Source organism: Malania oleifera, chromosome 5 (genome assembly GCF_029873635.1).
Source record: "Malania oleifera isolate guangnan ecotype guangnan chromosome 5, ASM2987363v1, whole genome shotgun sequence".
NCBI classification, from domain to species: Eukaryota; Viridiplantae; Streptophyta; class Magnoliopsida; order Santalales; family Ximeniaceae; genus Malania; species Malania oleifera.
Window position 1 is genome coordinate 37,917,368 of NC_080421.1, and position 21,179 is coordinate 37,938,546.

The window sequence follows — 21,179 nt, forward strand, 5'->3', positions numbered from 1 at the left end:
TAAAAGTTATTAAAACTTGGGGGACACTCCAAGAAATTTTGGAGACAAGGAAACTCACTTTATAAATACATGGTTTTTCAAATTAAATTATACCAAGCAATTGAAAATCAATTCTCAAAGCTGAAACTCTCATACTCTTAAAAGCTCTCATGCTCTTATCATTACACATTTGAATTGTTGAGATTTTTTGGAAGCAATTGATCAATCCTTCTTTATGTTTCTGAATTGTTCATTTTCATCTAGAAGGAAAACTTGGTGAAATCTCTTTTGAGCTTCAATTGTATTTCATATTGTGAATTTGATTGAATTATATAGATTTTACTTGTACTAATAAGCTCTTTGTAAGAGCACACTTTGTACACATCTATTTGTTGTATCTCTTATAGATTGTAACGATTCTAGAATTGTTGGATCGTTGGCTAAGCGAGGGGATATCGCTTAGAGAGGTGCTGCTCTAGCCTAATTGAAGGAGTGACCGAATGAGGCTATATCATTTGGAGAGGTGGGTTCTAGCCCAATCAAAGGAGTGTGCAAATGGTGTTGTTCCGCCCGACAAAGGAACCGGTTTTGGTGAATCCTTTGGTGATTTGCCAAAGGCGAGGATGTTGGCTGGATATAAGCCGAACCTCGTAAAAACCGTGGTCTCACTCTCTCTTTCACTTGCTATTTATTTTCAGCATATATATAAATTGCGTGGATGTTTTAAATTCGTTAATCATAAACACTACATGGATTTGATATTAAGTAAACTTAAGCTTAATTTATTTTTGGGATTGCGAAAACCGAAAGGGGGTACATTGGTTGATCCATTCTTTATGGAAACCATAAGGGAGTACGTTGATTGGTGAAACACTCAAAGACTCTTTAAACTAAAAGTTTATTTAACGTCTAAACCTTTGGAAAGAGTATTGGATTGCACCTCATTTTAAGAAAGCAATTTCATTAACTATAGGGTTGCAAACAAACACAAGTTGAATCTTCTTTCTTAGTTTGAATATTGTGGTTGATTGGAAAATTGATTGGTTTGATTGATTGATTGATAACTTATTTTTTTAAATACTTGTGGTTGTGGATTGAAAATATTTGTTGTGTATTTAATAAATCACCAAGAAGTCACTAATTCATTAAAAAGAATTAAAATAAAATTTAAATCCAATTCACCCCCCCTCTTGGGACTACACCTTAGTTTTCAAGATCTTTGAACTTACATCTGAAATCCTGATTTTGATACATATGAATGATTTTTCCAAACATTGTTAAAAGTATGCTTATTGTAAGGGAGAGCCTTATCAAGGTTCTCTAATCTTCGCTCCTTTTTTGTCATCATCAAAAAGGGGGAGATTGTTGGCCTAACATGGCTTTCAAATCTTATTTTGATGATAAAAAATTAAGGTAAATTTAACATGTTGTGGTTTAAGTGATGATGTTTCAGGAAACCAAGTCTATGAAGTTCAAAATTTCAAGTATTAAGAGTCCAAGATCACAAGTGATTGTTAAAAGCTCATACTACAACAACAAGTGATCAAAAGGAAGCCTAAAGGATCAAAGACAGACAAATCTTATGGAAGCTCAAAGGATATTGTTGGCCTTATAAGGATTAATATCCTATTTTGATGCTAACAAACAAGTGGATCTAAACATGTTATATTAAGTGATGTATTTTCAAGACTAAATGAAGAATGCAAGATTAAAGAGTTCATGAGAGCTTGTACCTCAGATAAGGATGATTATATCAAGTTTGAAGCATGGATTTAAAGATTAAAACTTGAAGATCACAAGAGCATTGATATTAAAGAAAAAGCTTCAAGAATGAAAGCCAAAGTGATCAACATGGAAAGCTCAAAGAAAGATGAAGCAAACATAAAGACCTCAAGGAATTCAAGGATTGAAAATTTGAAAGAATCTAGGAAATTTCATGTAAGTATTTCAAAGAATTTCAATATGGATGCATGAAACTCTTAGGTTAATGTATTAAACCTAGATACCTTTGAACATACTTGGAAATTTTTTTTATAAGGTCAAAAATTGTTTTAAAAAGGTTAGAATCTGTTTTGGAATGAAAAACACCAAAAAGAGGATTTCTTAAATGATGTTAATTTTTCTACATATGCATGGATGTGCATTTTTATCCATCAAAACGTCTTTATTTTAAAATGTGTTCAACATAAAGGTTTTATTATTTTATCTTAGCTTTCATTTGACATCAAGAACGTCAAATTTGGAGTTATAAATAAAAAGTTATGACTACAAGACTGAAGGGTATTCGAAGTTGACAGCTTGACAGACGACTGTCAAGAATTGGACAGTCGACTGCTGGTGCAAAATGAGGTGTCTGCTCGTGTTTGGACAGATGACTGCCACCTTTCTGTCCCTTTGTTTTAACTGGATAGATGACTACCCAAAATGGATAGTCATCTGTCACGCGGTTGTTATGAATTTTCTCATAACGGTCGAATTTTTAAATAGGGTTGTTTGTGGCTCAAAATTTATGGAAATTTGGGGGATACTTCAACACACTTGGGGATCAAGTTATACACTTTTTAAAGTCTATAAATAAGCCTCAAAGATCATTGAATCAATACAACCAAGAATTTAAATTCTAAAAAAATTCAAAATCTCTCTCAAATTGCTCTCAAATTTTCATGGCTCTCTCTTGCTCTCAAGCTCACATATTGTGCACGAATTCAACTAAAATTTTGTTGATCTTCTTCCACCAGAATTGTGCTACAAATTCTAAATCTTTCAATCATTGAAATAATTAATGGGTGATATACTTCGTTGAGCTTCAAGTTAATTTCCATATTGTGATTTACTTTGAAGTATATTAGTTGTGCTGTAATTGGTGTACTAACCAGCTCTTTGAGGAGCAAGTTCTTTGTACGCATCTATTTAATCTTTATCTTGTAGATTGATGATTCCAAGAGTTGTTTGGATCGTTGGCTAAGCAAGGTGATATTGCTTAGAGAGGCGGGCTCTAGCCTAGTTAAGGAGTGACCAGATGAGGGGATATCGTTTGGAGAAGGCGGACTCTAGCCATAGCCAAGAAGTGTTGTAAAGGTTTGTTCCGCCCATTAAAGGAACATGTTTAGTGAATCCTTTGGTGGTTTACCAAAGGTGAGGACGTAGGCCGTATAAGCCGAACCTCGTAAAAATCTCCGTCTCACTTTTTCTTTCTCTACTCTTTATTTTTAATACATATTTAAATTGCGTGGATGGTTTAAATTGAAAATCATATATACTACGTATATTTGGAAATCAAATAAACTTAAAATTTTATTTTGATTTAGGTTGCGAAAACCGAAAGGGAGTACGTTGGTTAAACCATATCTTGCGGAAACCATACAGGAGTACGTTACTTGGTTAAACATCCCAAAGAGAAATTAACTAAGAGTTTATCTGAATTCTAATTATTTGGAAAAAGGGATTGAATTTTATATTGCACATCATATTGAAGAACCAAATTCATTTATACAAGGCTTGGTTCAAATTTGGCTAATATAAACAAACAACCATCTTGAGTTTTTATATTACATAAGTGCTGTGTATTGGCTTGGTTGTTTGCTTTCTAATTATAGTTGATTGGTTTGGTAATGATTGGATGTTTGAATAGTTAAGGATTAAATAAAGAAACTAAGTTCTTGAGTGCTTAACAAATTAAAAAAAACAAGTCACAAATTGGTTAAAAGAAATAAAATAAGTTTAAGAATTCTAAAAAGGAATTAAATTTTTTTTTTTAAAAGTCCATTTCACCCCCTTTTGGGAAGCTATTCCTAATTTCAGATATTGAAGCTCAAGACAAGATGGACTCAAAGCAAAGATATACATGAAGACTTCAAGTTTTAAGTTTTAAAATCTTAAGGAAGCCTTGTGTAAGTACTTCATTTAAATATCATACTGAATGCTTTGAAGTTCATTAGGGTTAATTATGGACTTAGAGACCTTATTTTGAAAATCTTGGAAAATTTCTTTGAAAAGTCTCAAAACAAGGTTGGTAAGAGTTTTTGGAAACAAATATTAAACACAATGTTTTTACTATTCAGGCGATTGACCCTTGCTTGGTCAGGCGACTGACAATTTTTGCTGAACTAAATTTGGAAGATAGTATAGGATCAGGCAACTAATCGTAGTGAGCTTAGGCGACTAACCTCGTTATGACCTTAAAAATACGCTGATTTTCAAAGATCAGGCGACTGACCCCAAAGGGTATAGGCGACTAATCTTCGTAATGGCTAGTTTTAAAATAGTGTTTTAAAGTTTCCAAATTGAGTTGCTTGTGCCCCAAACTTTGTAAAAACTTGGGAAACACTCCAAGTAACTTGGGCAACATGAATTTATGACTTTTTAGCTCTATGAATTCATGATTTCTCAAATCAAATTGTATACCAAGAATTGTGTAGACACCCTATTTTTGCCCTAACCAAATAGAACAAGGGGTTCCCTTTGTTTTATTATTTTATTATTATTATTAGTATTATTATTATTATTATTATTATTTTCTTCAAAATTGATACTTTATTATTATTATTTTTTATTATTTTCCTATATTATTAGTATATTTATTATTATTATTATTATTATTATTATTATTATTATTATTATTATTATTATTATTATCCTTACTAGTACTTTTATTTTAAATTTTATTTTCCATTTATTTTATTGTTTTTGATATATTATTATTACGATTATTATTATTATTATTATTATTATTATTATTATTATTAGTATTACTATTATTTTTTTTTTATTATTTTTATTATTCTTATTATTATTATTATTATTATTATTATTATTATTATTATTATTATTATTATTATCCTACTAGTATTATTATTACTATAACTATTATTATTATTATTATAAAAAATAAAAACAAAAAAAACACAAAAAGGAAAGTCTACACTAGGGTTTTGGGGAGAGCCTTTAAAAAGGCTTGAGAACTCATATGGACGTGGGGGGAGGCCAAAAAGAAAAACAAACCAAAAAAAAAAACCTCACTGTCTCTCTCTCTGTCTCTCGCTCTCTCCGGCAAGTCTCCTTGGCGCGCTGCACACACTCCGGGAGGGAGACACACAGCCTGGTTCCCTCAATTATCTTCATCTCCTTCACGCACAAGTAGCAGGGAACTCACACGGCCAGAACCCCACTAGCACAGCAGTCCCCAGCAGGCCTCTCGGCCACTCTCTGCAACACTCCACTGCCGTGAGCAACCACCACACCAACCGACCTCAGCCACGCTCCGGCAGAGCCTCACGATCTCTCCCCAGCAGACCACTCACCTAACCTCCCTCATCCCTCTCCATTGGCCGCAGCCCACATCCACCGCGGCCTGAACATCAACCCACGGCAGCGTCTCCACCAGCTCGATCTCCGGCAGCACCTTAGCTCCCCTCCTGCAGTCACAGAACCCTCTGCTACACAGCAACCCGAACCACCCAGTCCTCTCTGCTCCAGATTTCCGGCCATCACCATCTCAAGTCCCAGCTGTACCCCCCTCCTCTGTAAGTACCCGCTGCCATCTCCTGTACACACACACGCACAGAACACACACACACAGAACACGCACTCACAGTCACACACATGCCCGTGTATATATCCTTTTTGGAGTTGTTTGGGGTTTTGTCATATAAAGATTAATTTTTTTTTATTTTTTTTTACATTTAATTGGTATTTTATATATGTGTATATCTAACATTAATTGACTTTTTGAAGGATTTTTCTAACTGTGGCAGAAATTTTAATTCAGGTTTCATATATATAGTTGACGTTGATTTATTTATTATGTTTTGCAGGGTTCGTTTTCATCATAGTATTCATTTAGGTTCGAATTTTTATTGTTTATATTAATGCATGTTAAGTAATGAATATTGTTGTCTTTTAATGTGATAATATGATATTTATGTCTTTTTTTTGCAGGATTTAAGTTCATTCTTCTTAGGATCGTATGCTAATTTTTGTGATTATGCACATTTTAGAATGTAATATATTCATTATTTCTTAACCTTTCATTAGTTCCCATGTTTTAATTCTAAACTTGGTTTATTTCCTTTATTAGTTATTTCCTTATTTGTGTAGTGGTGTTTATAGGATATTGGTGTACCGCTTGGAGAGTTATTATCATTACTTTTTACTTATGGTGCAATTTTCATTATTGTGTGATGTTTTGGATATTTTGTTCGTTGTCATGTTCATATCATTCCTATGTTCATCTTATATATATTGTGGTATTTATAGTTATTACTATGTTCATATATTATTATTTTTATCTTTAGGCATAGTTTATTAGGTTTATCTTTATCATTATGTTTACATTACTCTTATGGTGGTATTTATATTTTAGTCTACAAGTATTAGTTTATTATGATGGCATTGTAGTATTATTATTAGTTCATATGGTATTTCAGTATTTAAGTTCATATTATATGTTTATTGTTATTATTATGAATTATATGGTATTATTATTATATTTAGTATCACGTATTAGGGTTTTTTTTTTTAAGTATTTTAACATATAGAATATAACTTAATATAATATCTGTAGGATGTTTAGCATTACCTATTAAGATAGTTTTAGTATTCTCAATATATAAGGTATTACTTTTTGGATAGACTCTTTAGTATTGTAATATATATGATATTTTATTACTTATTTTGACATTTGTAATATTTTAAGTAGTTGCTGATTATCCTATTATCATATATCAAAACCTTCCAACCAGTATTTTAATACTTAGAAAAAAAAACCCTAGAAAATCTTCAAAATTTGGGAGTGTATTTTGTAAATTATTTTCGATTTTATCCCTACGATTTTATTGCGGGGGTATGAGCCTTCGGGCATCACGTACCCTAAGCTCTGAGGGAATATATATGTATATATTATCTTTATTTATTTATTATTTTATTTATTTATTTTTTTACATTTATTTATAAATTTATAAAAAGGAGTAATTTAAAGAATTATTAGATTAACTTAGGGATAATTTCAAATTAATTAGGTACCATTCGTAAGAACAGGCGCGTAGGGGGTGCTCGTACCTTTTCCTCGCGTAACCGAACTCCCGGCCCCAACTCTGGTAATGTAGACCGATTCTACCCCTAACAGGGTAGTAATCATGTGTTCTAACCGCACTAAAGGTTAGTGGCGACTCCGATATTCCCATTTTTCTTGAAAATATCAAAATGATTTTAATTTCGCCGCCCGGGCACACGCGCTCCCGAGACATCGCGACAAATTGAAAATCTGATTTCAAGCCTATATTGCTCATACTCTCTCAAAGTCTTCTTGCACACATCTACTTGCTGAGATATTCTGAGAATTACTGAGTTATTGTTCACCGATCTCTGAGCAAAACTTTTGAGTTTTGAATCAATCAAAGAAAGAGTCCCAGCGATATGCTCTTTGAGCTTCAAGTCTATTCTTTATTGATATTTACATTGAAGTATCAATTAGTTGTGCTATATTTTGTACTAATCTACTCTATTTGAGGGTAATTCTTGTACACAAGTAATTGTTCTTGTTTTCTTATTTTCTTGACAGTTAAGGGTTGATGAATCGTTGTACCAAGCATGGGGTATTGTTTTGAGAGGTGTACTCTAGCATATTAAAGGAGGGATTGTAAGGTAGCTTCTACCTTTAAAGGAGTGTTATAGTGGAATCCTTAGGTGGTGTTGCCTAAGGCGAGGACATAGACGGGTATAGCCGAATCTCGTAAAAACTCGGTCTCACTCACTTTCTCTAAACTCTATTTAATTTTCGACACAAATATAATTGTGTGGTTGTTTATTTCAAATCTATAAATTTTGTGGATTGGATATTAAATAAACCTAAAATTAATTTGACTTTGGGATTGCGGAAACCAAACGGAAGTACGTTGGTTGATCAATACTTATTACGGAAACCATAAGGGAGTACGTTGATTGATTAACTCCCAAGACTCATTAATTGAAAGTTTATTTAAATTCTGAGTTTTGGAAGAGTGTTAGAAATTTCAATTGTGCTTCATTAAATCTTATAATACAGGGTTTTTATCAAACTCTACTTTGAGTTATTCAATCACTGAATCTTGGAAGCTTTACTGAATTCATTTTATAGTGAGAATATTGTTTTGATTATCTTGTTGAATGGATTGAAATATTCAAAAGCTGAAAGTATATATTACATTGTGAATTCATTGGTTGGGCATTGATTGAAATTACTGCAAAATCAAATTGACATACTCATTCATAGAGGCTTAAAATTTGAATTCAATTTTCAACTGGACTAAGTGATTAAAACTTAAACATTACATTTGTGATTGTTTAATATAAAACGGTTCAAAAAGAATTTATAAAAAGATTCTTAAAGAGATTTTTAAAACCCGATTCACTCCCCCTCTTGGGACTACACCTTAGTTTTCAAAACACATATTATAACACAAGTTAATACACATGTACACATATATACGCATATATAGACATGCATATACACTTATATATACATACTTGTTTTTTAAGAATGTCGGCACCTCCATTTATTTATTAATAAATGCTCACTTTTGGTGGAGGAATACTGTAGTTATAAAACAAGCAATGAGAGATTACAATAGAAAAAAAAAAAAAAAAAAAAACTTTATAGGCCTCCCAAAAAACAACATCAACATCCAGCCAAAATAGGGCTACAAGTCCAAATAAAACAAAACAAGGACCTACAAACCAATAAAACACCCCATGCAACAAAACAAACAAAAGAAAAAAAAAAAAAACCTTGTATAAGCATAAACCAATACCAATAGGAAATCAGTTAAACATACCTAATATAAGTCATACCCATCTTCTCCAATTTATACAAACCATTGATAATTCTAGAAAATTGACTACTATTTGTAAACAAACTATTCCTTCCCATAACACCTTACCAAGCCTAAGCATATATCAATATATACATATACATATATCAATATATATACATGCATACATACATATATATACCACGCACATTTATATATATACTTACACTTCTATTTATATACATATTTATATATTAACATACTTACATGTATACACACATACATGTACCACATACATATATATATGTTAGCATATATACACATATACTAAGTACCACACACACACACACACGCACACACATGCACACACATACATAATAATACTAACATTTGCAAAAAAAATACGTATATCTACATCCATGGTCAAACTAGTCTTTCTTAATCATTATTAAAATGCACCTAGGATGTTTGCACATTCTTAGGTGTTGCAAGTTGAGTTTCTGTAAAGCACTATGCTTGCTTGCTACCTATTGTCTTGTGTACATAAGATAGGTAATTATTATGTGAATAATAGGTATATGTTTTATTCATTGAGCACATTAATGCATTAGAGTAGAATTAGAGTATGAATCCTCAGTTAGTTTAATGTTTCCTTGTACCAAAGCTAGAATAGCATATAAAATTCGTCAAGGGAGGGTGAGTGTTTATCAATCATTATATAACTCATTAGAATTTGTAAAAAGTACTAACCTATTTGTTTTGTTTGCTACACACACATGTCATGCAAAGGTGTTAATAATGAATTGCATTGCTTTACAATTTACCATGTGATTCTCATTTGCTTACATAATTTATTATTGCTTCCACTTACTTTGTGTTAATATGATGGTTGTCAATGTATTCTTGTGGTAAATTTTGGTATATTTTCGATCGGTTTACTAGTTAAGCAAGAGTGTTGTAGCTAGTCACACATGGCGTTTCACAAGGTGTAAAATGTTTGACCCATGACATTATAAAGTTTGTTTGAACCCTAGCACATGACCCTTATAGGATGGGATTTTCATAGTTGGTTAAGCTAAGGAAGTAATTGTTTGAATTGCTTGATGTTTCCCTTGTGCAACCTTAAATAACATTTTATGGTGTTTGGATATTGTTTTAGAAGGAACATGATGGTTCATTATGGTCGTGTATACACTATGAGGAACACAACAAAATTACCATAAAAAAGATTCCCTTTTTTGAATATAAATTTGTTCGATCTCTTGTCCAAATCCTTTTGGATGTAATTTTAGAAAGAACATGATGGTTCATTATGGCTGTGCATCGACTATGAGGAATCAAAAAAAGTTACCATAAAAGGTACCCTATTTCAAATATAGAGTTGTTCAATCAGTTGTCCAAAGCATGTTACTTTGCAAAATTGACCGGATTTGACTCCTATGAGTTTTTGGCAATGCCATTCAATTTGATCCATGCTTATACTATTTTCTATAGTTTAGTGAACAATGCATTCCATAGACACCCTACTTTATTTGACCTGCTCCCTTGACATTTTTATTTCATTTTTATTTATACCATTTTTTTGGTATGATTTGTTTTTGGTCATAGCCCCATTAGAAGATCTACCAATGCAAAAATAAGATTAATAGTATTTTATCCAAGGAATGCTATAAACAAGAGTGATTTAAGTCTTTTGCACACACTCCAATACAAGAACATTTGCTATCGGTAGAGGCCATGCATGTGTTGCTCCTATTTTTCAAAAGATACTTAGTCGAATTTGTTGGTTGTTTCAATTATTTCACATGAAAAATTGAAACAAGCATTAAACCGTCATTGATTTCATAGCTATCATAATAATCAAATTTATTATGCTCGCAATGTGTGCTTATGACAACTTGCATTGAACTAGAATTTTCATATGTAGATGCTCATTCTACTTCAAACTAGGCCAATAGAATTTTCATATGCAGATGCTCATTCTACTTCAAACTAGGCCAATCTTTTTTCTTTGCTTGGTTAGTTTATCCACAGTTTCATTTTGCCTTGAACTAATTTGTTGACTACTTATCTGGGTTATTTTAATTAACCTAAATTTTATCTTATAAAGGAAAATACATGGAACATGTAAGCATGCACCCATAAATAAACTTTAAACTAAAAAAAGACATTTTATTTATTAGATAAAGGCCTTGCTCATACATACAAACAAAAGTTCACCTTCCTATTAACAATAAGGTTAAAGCATAAGTCGGGCCTTTATAGGAGAGCATGGTGGTAGCTTTAGAAACGGAACAACTTGAGCATGATCTTATTTAAGAGGAGGAACGCCTAGGACTAGGAGACAATAGTAAGTGTTCATATTTCCTATTTTGTTTCACCTCTTGGGCATCATTAGGGGAGATTTGGTATGAGTTGGTGATCACTTGAAGCGGCAAGCCCCTTAAAATTGAACCATAACCAGCTAGAGAGCTCACCATCGGTCGACTACTCGTTTTAAAGAACACACCTTCAAAGCCACGTTTTCCAGCCTTTAATATAGAGACAAACAATTGAGGGATGACAAACACTTCTCCTTGGCGTAGTGTTTCATTTAGTGCAATTTGCCCATTGTAATCTACAATTTGGATATGGGCCTCGCCTTCGGTCACGTAGCCAATGGTGTGACTATTAATTGTGTAGTGCGGCGCTAACAATGCGTTCTTCAAAATGCAAAAATCCAAAATTCAAGAATTAATTAATAGTTCACAATATATGATTAATATAAATATCAATAAATTTTTAACTTAAATTTATGTAAACTTTATAAGATTTTTTGTCAAACTAGATAAATCAAACTATTCAAGACGTTGACATATTACCGGAAGAAGGTTGAGTTTCTCAGCACTCATGTCTGCAAGTCGAAGGAGGGGGAGAGTGTGCTCATTTACAACATTGAGTCTTCCAGCTTTCTTAGCATAAATGTATGCATCCTTTGGTTTATCAATGTTTTGGTTAATTTTCGCAGTGCAAGAAGCTTCTTCCAAGCCATTTTGTTTTTTCGGAACTATATCTTCTTTTCCCTCTTCATCTTCCTCTTGTTCACTTGGACTAATCACTTTTATCCCTTCTTGAACTTTAACAATAAGACCTCGATCGTTCTCCTCATCCTGCATTTGCTTTATAATTTCCACCGAAGTGTCATAGACCTCAGCCAACAACTCTGCATTCAATTCACGGAATATATTTTGGAAGGGCTCATGGTCTTCTTCACTCTCCTGTTGCCCCTTGGGTACCCCACCAGCAAGGTAAAATGCCTAGTCATAAGGTTAATGAAGAAATTAATGATCTCAGATGATGTTGATATAATTAACTAGTGAAAGGAATTAATAAAATGAGAACATTTAAGGGATGAAAAAAGTTGTTACTCTAAATCTGCGGCCAAGTTGGTTATTCTCGTTGTTGAGGTCATTGAAGGAGACAGCGACTAGATCCTCATCACCGTCATTTAGGCAGAAGTGGGTTACGCCAGATTGGAGGAGTACGATGTCTCCCTGCTTAACCCGGTGCACCTTTTGGTGTTGGTCTCTTTTTATGCTACCACTTTCCTTTTCTTTCTTCTCATTACCCTCTCGGCCACCAATGCTCGTCTCAGAGTGGTATGTTTCTGGACATCCTGGATAAGTTATACCTAGCAAGCCTCTACCTGCAATATTTTATTGTCTTGTTAACTTCTATTTGAGTATTCCATTAGTTAGAAAGATATATAAATAGAAGGAAAGAATGAAAAAAAAATAAAACTGCAAATATATATTGGTTCATATAGCCATCTGTGTGTGTGTGTGTGTGTATCTAATTTTATGAAAGTGCAGATATGTGCGTGCAGACAAACACACCTCTTTCGATGTATACGAGGCGAGGTGCAGGATGGAAGTTGGGCAAAGAGAGGGTCTTGGGTTTCAAAGTGTTCTTCAAAACCACAGCTCCGACAAACTGGAACTGGTTTTCATTCGGATTAAAGAGCTCGGTCAAACCGCCCTCTGACTTGATTTTGCGGGACGGTTTGCTCACTTTGAGCTCCTTGAGCTGGGGTTGCCCGGTTTTGCTCTGGCTAGTTTCCGATGGTTGCATCCCAACTGCCATGGACAGAAGCAGGGAGAGGAGGAATATTGGTAGGAGTATCCTGGTAGCCATGGAGGGAGATGATGAGATCAAAGGAAGCAGAGAAGGAAGGAACTGAATTGGTGAAGAGTGATAGTGATGAAATATATAGTGTTGAGGATTTGGGGTGTAGTGGGAGATGCGGGGGCCGTGTGGCAATACAGGCCGTCTTATTTGCATGGACATGCAGGCAGCAACATTGTCTTAATGTCAAGCTGTTAACTTGTGTTGGCTGCCACCTCGCCCCACCTTGCCAAGGCTACAGCTCATGTGTCATTGTCTTATATCTATACGTGTGTGTGTGTGTGCGCGCGCGCGCACGCGTGTGTGATGGCTTCTTCTAGCTATAATGCATTTTATGGCATCTTAATTAATTATCTCAAAGAAAAGTCAACCAACATAATTTATTATGTGTCATAATTAATATATCTGATCAATTAAAAATTAACCATCTTCTCTATAGTGGCAACTTCAATTATTGAATCAAAGATCACATAGGAATATTAGACTGTCTCCAAATTAAATACAAAAAAAAAATGAATGAGACAATAAGTCTGCAGATCACTATGGTATCATTATATTAGACTTTATTGAATGATATGGTGGTTATATTAAAATTTTAAAACTAATATGAAAATTATGCTAATTATTTGAATGAATTTATTTTAAATTATTAAGATGAGTACTTTATTATCTCATTCACAACTTTCATAGTAGTTTTAATAATAAGCATGTAATTTATTGACATTATAATTGTTTGCGCAATTACACATGAAACATTTATCAGTAATGTTATGCCTAAGACCACGTGGCAAACTCACAAAATCAAACATTTCATGTATTGTTTATATTATTGATTCAATATTATGTAAAGACTTCACTACTTTGTAAAATTTCCTGCCATTTTCTGCAAAACATATTGTTATAGTTGCTATGTAAACATTTCCTCAACTTGATAGCCATTAAATTTGAGTTCTCAAAATCTATTTGATGTACATATAATCAAATTATGAATTGATAATAGTTCTAACAATACAAAAGTTTGCGTAAAAATTATAAAATGGACATGTATAAAATTTTACAAACATATTACTAAAATATTTCTATATAATCAATAGGGACAGAGGTGGACCCAAAAATTTTTCTCAGTGAAAAAACCATACATAAAATTTTTACAAACATATTACTAAAATATTTCTATATAATCAATAGGGACAGTTGTGGAACCAAAAAAATGTTCTTGGTGGAAAAACATATATAAATGATAAATTTGCAAATATATGTTATTTAAAAATTCGTACACGCTCATTTGACACGAATAATAATTTTTTTATATAACAATATTTACCATAAAGTCCTAATCTTTCATATCTATTGCTTTTGAGAATGAGAAAAATAAGTATTTTTAATTAGGGCATTTCTCTACTTTACGTAAAACCTATCTTTATTTTTAAAATTTCATTAGGGGACCCGTCACTAAATTTGGTCACTAGATATGAAAAATTACGCAATACATGGGATGTATACATGGATCTAATATCATTTTGCCATATGTATGTATTTTATCTAAATACATTATTTTTTGTAGATATGGCAAAATTATTTTGAATCCAATATATACACACGATGTACCTAATATTTTGTCACTGAATATTAAACTGTGAGTTGATCATTAAGAGAAAAAGAAAATAGATAATTCTGAAAGATCAGGACGACAGAACCGACTCTACGCAGAAGGTATATGTCACGGTGGATGGCTATCTAACACATAATGAGGTTGCTTTTTCAGATGATAAGATCGATCGAAAGAGTTAGCGAGCTGATGCATGGTGGAGCAAACATATAATGTAATGTTTGTGGGTAGAGTTGAAGATGGCATCACTAGTTAACACATGCTTAGCTGCTTGTACCCTTCCTTTGCTAGGTGGCATGCAGCAGCTAACGCCACTTAACAGCTTGACACATGAAGACAACACGCTGCTGCCCATGCAATGGTGCAAATCAGACAACCCATCTATACTGCCACACCGCCTGCCACTTCTCACGCTGCAGCTAGCTAGCCCACGTCCTCCACACTCTTATGTATTATGTAGCCTCCTTAAATTTCTCTGCTTCCGCGCGCTCACCATCTCCTTCCATGGCTAATGTCAATGCCGTTCTCTCTCTGCTTCGCTCAGTGGCGGTTGGGAGATGGCCATTGGAGACACCCCAGATCATTAAAAGAAAAAAGAAAAAAAGAAAGAAAGAAAAAAAAAACAACTTTGGAAATCCAATTGCATGGTTTGAGACGATTGAATAAAAAATACTTGATCATAATCAAGTTAATCGCTATTAATTATTAGTGATGAGTCAAACTCTGTTAAATATCGATCGCCAATAACATGGGTGAAATGGTCTATTCCGGTCACAAATGTTTGGGAATTTGGAAAAAGAGAAACAGGAGAATTTTCAAAAATTTAGATGGGCACCTGGATAAAATAGGTCAGAAGTGTTCCAGTGCTCAGCTCCTATGAAGTAGCTCATTACCTTGCTGGAAAGAGTTCATATCCTCTTTCTCTGGTTTGGTTTTGTAACGTCTTGTTACTCTATTCGTGTTCCAGGAAATTTTCATAAATATACTCTAGTAAAAAATCTTCAATTATCATGAACTTCACATCAATAACTTTTATGTAGAAAATAAATAAATTATAAGTTATAAACTTTACATACCGGAATCGGTCATATCAAATCTATCGAGAAGAACACACAAAAAATCCGAAGAAATCGTTTCTCCTACTTTCCCTCCTTCTCTTTCTTCCTTTATTAGATTTATGAGATCTCTTGATGATTAGAAAAGTAAAGGTTGAGAGAGGACAATTCCTTTCTTCCTATCTTTTCTTTGCGGCTAACATCACCACGTAGCTAACCCTAGAGCTTATAATTTTAGCTTTTCTTACATTTCCTTAACTCTCATTTCCTTAGGTTAACTTGATGCACAACATGCCCTTATAGCTACTGCCCATAATAATATATATATATATATATATATATATATATATATATATATATATATATAAAAAATATAGGAATACCCTTCAAACTTCCAGCCATAAAGATCTCATTAATTCATAAACTAATTACTTTTAAGTTAATCCATATATATATATATATCCATTCATTTAACCTATTATATGTCATTGCCCTTATCATATGAGACATATACCCTTCATGTGGGACCCATGTCATTCATGTGTGACATATCCTTTGGGATATAAATCCTATATTCTCCCACTTGACCCATATGGATGGCATTAATATGGATTAACAAATAACCATAATGTGTACAAAATATTAACTTATTTATACTTTCAATGAGATGACCATAATATCATAATTAAGAAGCCCATTACCATGAGTCATGGCAGTAAATATCATTAGAGCGACATCTTTTGTAACGACCCAAAAATTCAAGCCATATATAATTTTTTTTGAAACACTGACTGTAACACTATATTACTCTCATACCCCTAATAAAATCAACTATAACATCTCGATCCCAAAGTGGGCATCGAGAAGTCCTTGTTCATAAGACAACACACCTATGCAGCGGAAAACATAAAATTACATAACCATAATTACAATACCAGAATTCAGTATTTACCCAACATATATACATATCTCCACAACAGCATCCACCAAACCTCCTAAGATCTACTCAAAATTACATCTCCCTGAAAACACTTACCCTTCACACAGGGCAGTACAAATATTCTCTCTATCTTCGAGCCTGATCTGCTTGTCTAGTTGGAAAACCTGAAATGTGTTAAGATACTGGAATGAGACAACTCTTTGTAAGACGAAATATGTTATTACTAGTGTGTGACAACTAAGTTTTCATGAACAATATACTTTTAATTAACTGAAACTGAGATAAAATGTAAAATACAATACAATATAACTCACACTTATGTGACTTAAAATACAACTGTTTCTGAACTTTCTATTTAATTATACTTTTAGTAACTATAGGTATATCTGTTGTTTTCTGTAAATCTATATATTCATATACATAACTATAAAAACTTCCCTGGATGGATAACTGTAAGTCATAATTTGACCCCTCATGATAGGGTTGTGTGGCTCGTAGGTAGGAATTAACATTAGTTGGCCTAGCAGGATAAGTTAACTGAAACCTCTGTTGTCAGATCAACCGCCTTAACCTGGACTATCGAGGAGCCTGCAATCTCTCGCAAGGCACGATCGATTACTCATAAAATCCACACACTATCTAAGATATGTGGTTGCACTCTGAACTAAAATAGTTACGGTACCATGTTATGAAATTTGATATGGTCCATCAGGGTCTGATACTATATAATACTATTGTATATATGTATTTTACTATTTACCATGATTCTGTTTCAATTTAATTAACCATAACACTGTAATAACTGTTCTGAATAAATTGTAATATCTGAATAAATTGTAATGTCTGAATAAACTGTAATGTTGGAATTGGTGTATTCCTAAGGGGGGCGGGGGGGATGAATTGGGTATTTAAAACTTTTCTCCTATGTCAATTCAAATTCCGCAAACAGTATTACACAAGCCTAGGGTCTTTCTATATAATTATAAACCCAATCAAATATTCAAACACTCAAACACATGTACTGCATATAATAAGTCAAACATAAAACATACATGTGTTGAAATTGAAAGTGCGAAAAAATAAGAGTTATACTAGATATGTTATTGAGGTTCAGTTAATACTGCCTACGTCCCCGCCTTAGCTCGTAAGCCTGAGGATTCCACTAATTGTTCACTTGCAGGTGAAACAATACCAAATACAACACCTTACAAGTTAGTGCATCTAGTTTTCTTAACCGAGTCTGAACCAGTTTGGGACTATTCACAGGGCTAGTCTCTCTCTTTCGACAACCCGTCGGGAATACGATAGATAATCAAATAATTTTTGTGTACAAGGCTTCTACTACAAGTAGATATATACAACAATAAGCACAAATACACTCACGTATGATATGCAAATAAGCTCAATGTGAGAATGTGGTTTTCACACAAAATAATCTTGAATAAATATGTGTATGATGAGTGCGCAAAGATTTAATGCCCAAATAAGAAATTTCTCCAAAAATATTTCTCTAAATAAAGTGTTAGAGAATTTAGGGTTATGGCTCAAAAATATTTTTGCAAGCACAAGGAAATGAGCCTTTGAATCTTGCAATGGATGTGCAAGATTCACAAGCAAATAATGTTAACTCCCAAGAATATTTATCAAATGAATTATGTGGGAGAAACTTGAATAATACTCTCAAAATAGGATATGAAAGATAAATGCAATATGAGAGTAAATAGATTTTTGTTTTGTAAAACAAATGCCCAAGATAAATAAAACACTCTCTTGAAAATAATTTATAAAGTAATAACAAAAAGAGGATGAAAAATAAGCTTAGAAAGATGAAAATATGATATGAAAATTTGAGAGGATTTTATAACTAATCATCTCTCTAATTATGACTTATGAAGGGGTATATATAGAGTTGGGTGAAAATATGATCGTTGGAGACACACGAGGTATTTTTAAATATATTTAATCATGTTTAATGAAAAATAAACTTGTTTAATTGTGGTAAAAATATGACCAACCCGAGAGGTTCGGTTGACCGTATTATAGGTTCGATCGACCATATTACTATGTTCGGTTGACCATGGCAATTTTGAACTTTAGGTTTGGTCGACCGTCTAAGGGCGATTTTGAACCCTTTGAGGTTCGGTCAACCATGGCTGAGGTTTGGTTGACTACTCATGACGTTCGGTCGACTGTGGCCACTTTAAACTATGAGTTCGGTTGACCAAGTTGTTGGGGGTTAGATGCATGTGAGTTCAGTCAACCGTGAAAGATACGTTCATTTCAAAACGTTCAACCGAGCAAAGTCCTGTGAAAGATACGTTCATTTCAAAACAGTCGACCGAGCAAAGTCAACATGTTGACTTCTGGTTAGTTTGGTCGACCGAGGCTTTTGTACTGCTTAGGGTTCGATGGACCGAAGCTTTGACTTTGGTCAAATTTCTCAGTTCGGTTGACCGAGGTCAAATGACCTTGCAATGGTCAGTTGACCGAGGGAAGTGAAAATCCAATTTTTCTCCTAAGGTCAGCTATGGTCCTTGTCTGTTTCCTACGGTCGAAGCTTTTGAATTAAGCCAAAAAATCTGGCGTCAGTCAACCAAAGGTCGACCGAAGTCTTTGTAAACTTTTTTTAGCACTAATCTTTGACCCTAACCAATTAATTAATTAAGAAAGAGTTTTTATGTAAAGTGGTGGTCCCTAGGGTCAGTCTATGGTCATTTTAAGCTTACATCCACATCATGAATGTCATACAATTATTACATACCAAATTAAAAATTAAATGCAATACAATAAAATTTAAATGTCTTCTTCTTGATCTTTTGCTCTTCTCTTCATGGAGTATGCTAGGTATATGTGCATTAAGATTCGTCATGGCCTCCATTTCCTTTAAACCTTATGTGTGTGCTAAAATATGAACTTGTTCACAAACTAAATACACACATAAGGTACAAATGCTTTGTCATAATCAAAATAGGGATCAGACTCAAAAAATCAACATGTAGTACCTGAATAAACGGTAATATCTGAATGGTATGGTTTTGTAATTTGTATATCATGGTATTTAGTAAATGTTGTAGAACATCTTTCTGTGTGTGTACTATAAATAATAATTCTGTAAATTCTGCAACACATCTTTCTGTATATATATGCTGTAAATCATGATACTGTGAAGATTGTGTAAATTATGTACTAAGCTGTTATTTTCTCATGCGACACAATTAAATAAATAAAACCTATGTGCTGTAATCTGTATTTTTTTAATAATTAAAATAAGTTTATAATCTATAAAGTTTTTCTGAAAATACCTAATTTCATACCTTAAATCATTCAGAAATTATATCCCAAAAATACGACTATTTTACTAGTAAAAATTCTTAAAATTATTGGCATAACATATTTCCCATACCTATTTCTTCATATGCCTATTGAAACCCTAAATTCACGTCCCATGACATTCAAAGCTCAAAACCCTGAAATTCATATTTTCCAAATTTAATCATCTCAACCCCCAATATATTTATCATTCAACATTTTTCTAGGCTTTATATACTCCAAATTAACAATAAAACTCTAAATCACCTCACTTACCCTGGTTTTGGAGTGGTGCCCCAAAACCCCAAATTAAAAATCTGCTCCGGTGAAGTTGTAGAGAACTTCCTCATGAACCTCGTGGTGGTTCCTGTCATGAAAACGGGGTTTAATGGAGCAAGAATCGAAGGAAAGAGGGGGTAGGGCTATTGGGTTTGAGAGAGGGTAAGAGAGAGAGTGATTTTTTTTAAATGAAGAATGAAGCTCGCAAGCTCTTCTTATTATTCACACTGCCGGGAAAATCGTCGACGGTTTTCTATTACTCTCCAAAAATCGTTGCCGATTTTCTATTTAATTGGTCCAAAATTACCGTTTACCTTGTTACCCTGCTATGGTAAAAAGAAAACTGCCGACGGTTTTTTGCTACCTCCCCACGAAACTGTCGATGGTTTAGGCGGCTCCCAAACCTTCTTCCTCTTTTCTTTATTTATTTTAATTATTATATTTTTTTGTTCTCTACATTCTCCCCTCCTTTAAAAATTTCGAACTTGAAATTTGCTGACTATGCTACACACCATCCACTTGAGGATAAATTTTCTACTTGTTTTATTAATTACCCTTACTTATGGTAGATGAATACCGTGATTGCAATTACGAACCTAAGAGATTACAAGTATACTTATAAAAGAAAATCCTCCCAAAACCAAAAACACTACCTATCCTAAAGTCTAAAATACAGCGTATACATTGATTATCCTGTACTGTATAAACGATACTAATTTTATTAAATAATACTGACTTTATTTGAACTATTACTTTCCTTTTCCTGACTAATAGTGATTCCCACGAAACAAATATGGTACTTCAATCTTATTTCTTCCTCAAGCTCCCATGATGCTTCCTTTACTGCATAATTCCTCCACAAGACTTTCATGAGTGGAATTTTCTTGGTGCAGAACTCCTGTTCTTTTCTATCTAGAATTTGCACTGGTGTTTCCTCATGTGTTAAAGTATCTCTAAACTCTATCTCTTCATAAATGATCATATGGGAGGGATCTGAGATGTATTTTCTCAGTATGGAAACATGAAATACATCATGAATCCTAGATAAAGTTGGTGGT

General features: G+C 33.3%; 1 protein-coding gene across 1 annotated transcript; it reads right to left on the minus strand.

The window, feature by feature from the left end:
• Positions 1–10,916: 10,916 nt before the first annotated feature.
• Positions 10,917–13,042, minus strand: LOC131156166 (11S globulin seed storage protein 2-like). The gene is made up of 4 exons (XM_058109629.1): positions 12,641–13,042; positions 12,173–12,450; positions 11,627–12,061; positions 10,917–11,467 (listed from the first exon to the last, which is right to left on the minus strand). Exons 1-4 carry the CDS (start codon positions 12,936–12,938, stop codon positions 11,081–11,083), a joined length of 1,398 nt encoding a protein of 465 aa, XP_057965612.1. The 5' UTR covers positions 12,939–13,042; the 3' UTR covers positions 10,917–11,080.
• Between the last annotated feature and the right edge of the window lie 8,137 nt (positions 13,043–21,179).

Excerpts from the sequence above, each read along its gene's own strand:
- LOC131156166 (XM_058109629.1), bottom strand. The coding sequence starts at position 12,938 with ATGGCTACCAGGATACTCCTACCAATATTCCTCCTCTCCCTGCTTCTG. Across the intron at positions 12,451-12,640 it reads CCTCGTATACATCGAAAGAG|GTAGAGGCTTGCTAGGTATA; the intron begins GTGTGTTTGTCT and ends AAAATATTGCAG. Across the intron at positions 11,468-11,626 it reads AGAAACTCAACCTTCTTCCG|AACGCATTGTTAGCGCCGCA; the intron begins GTAATATGTCAA and ends TGCATTTTGAAG.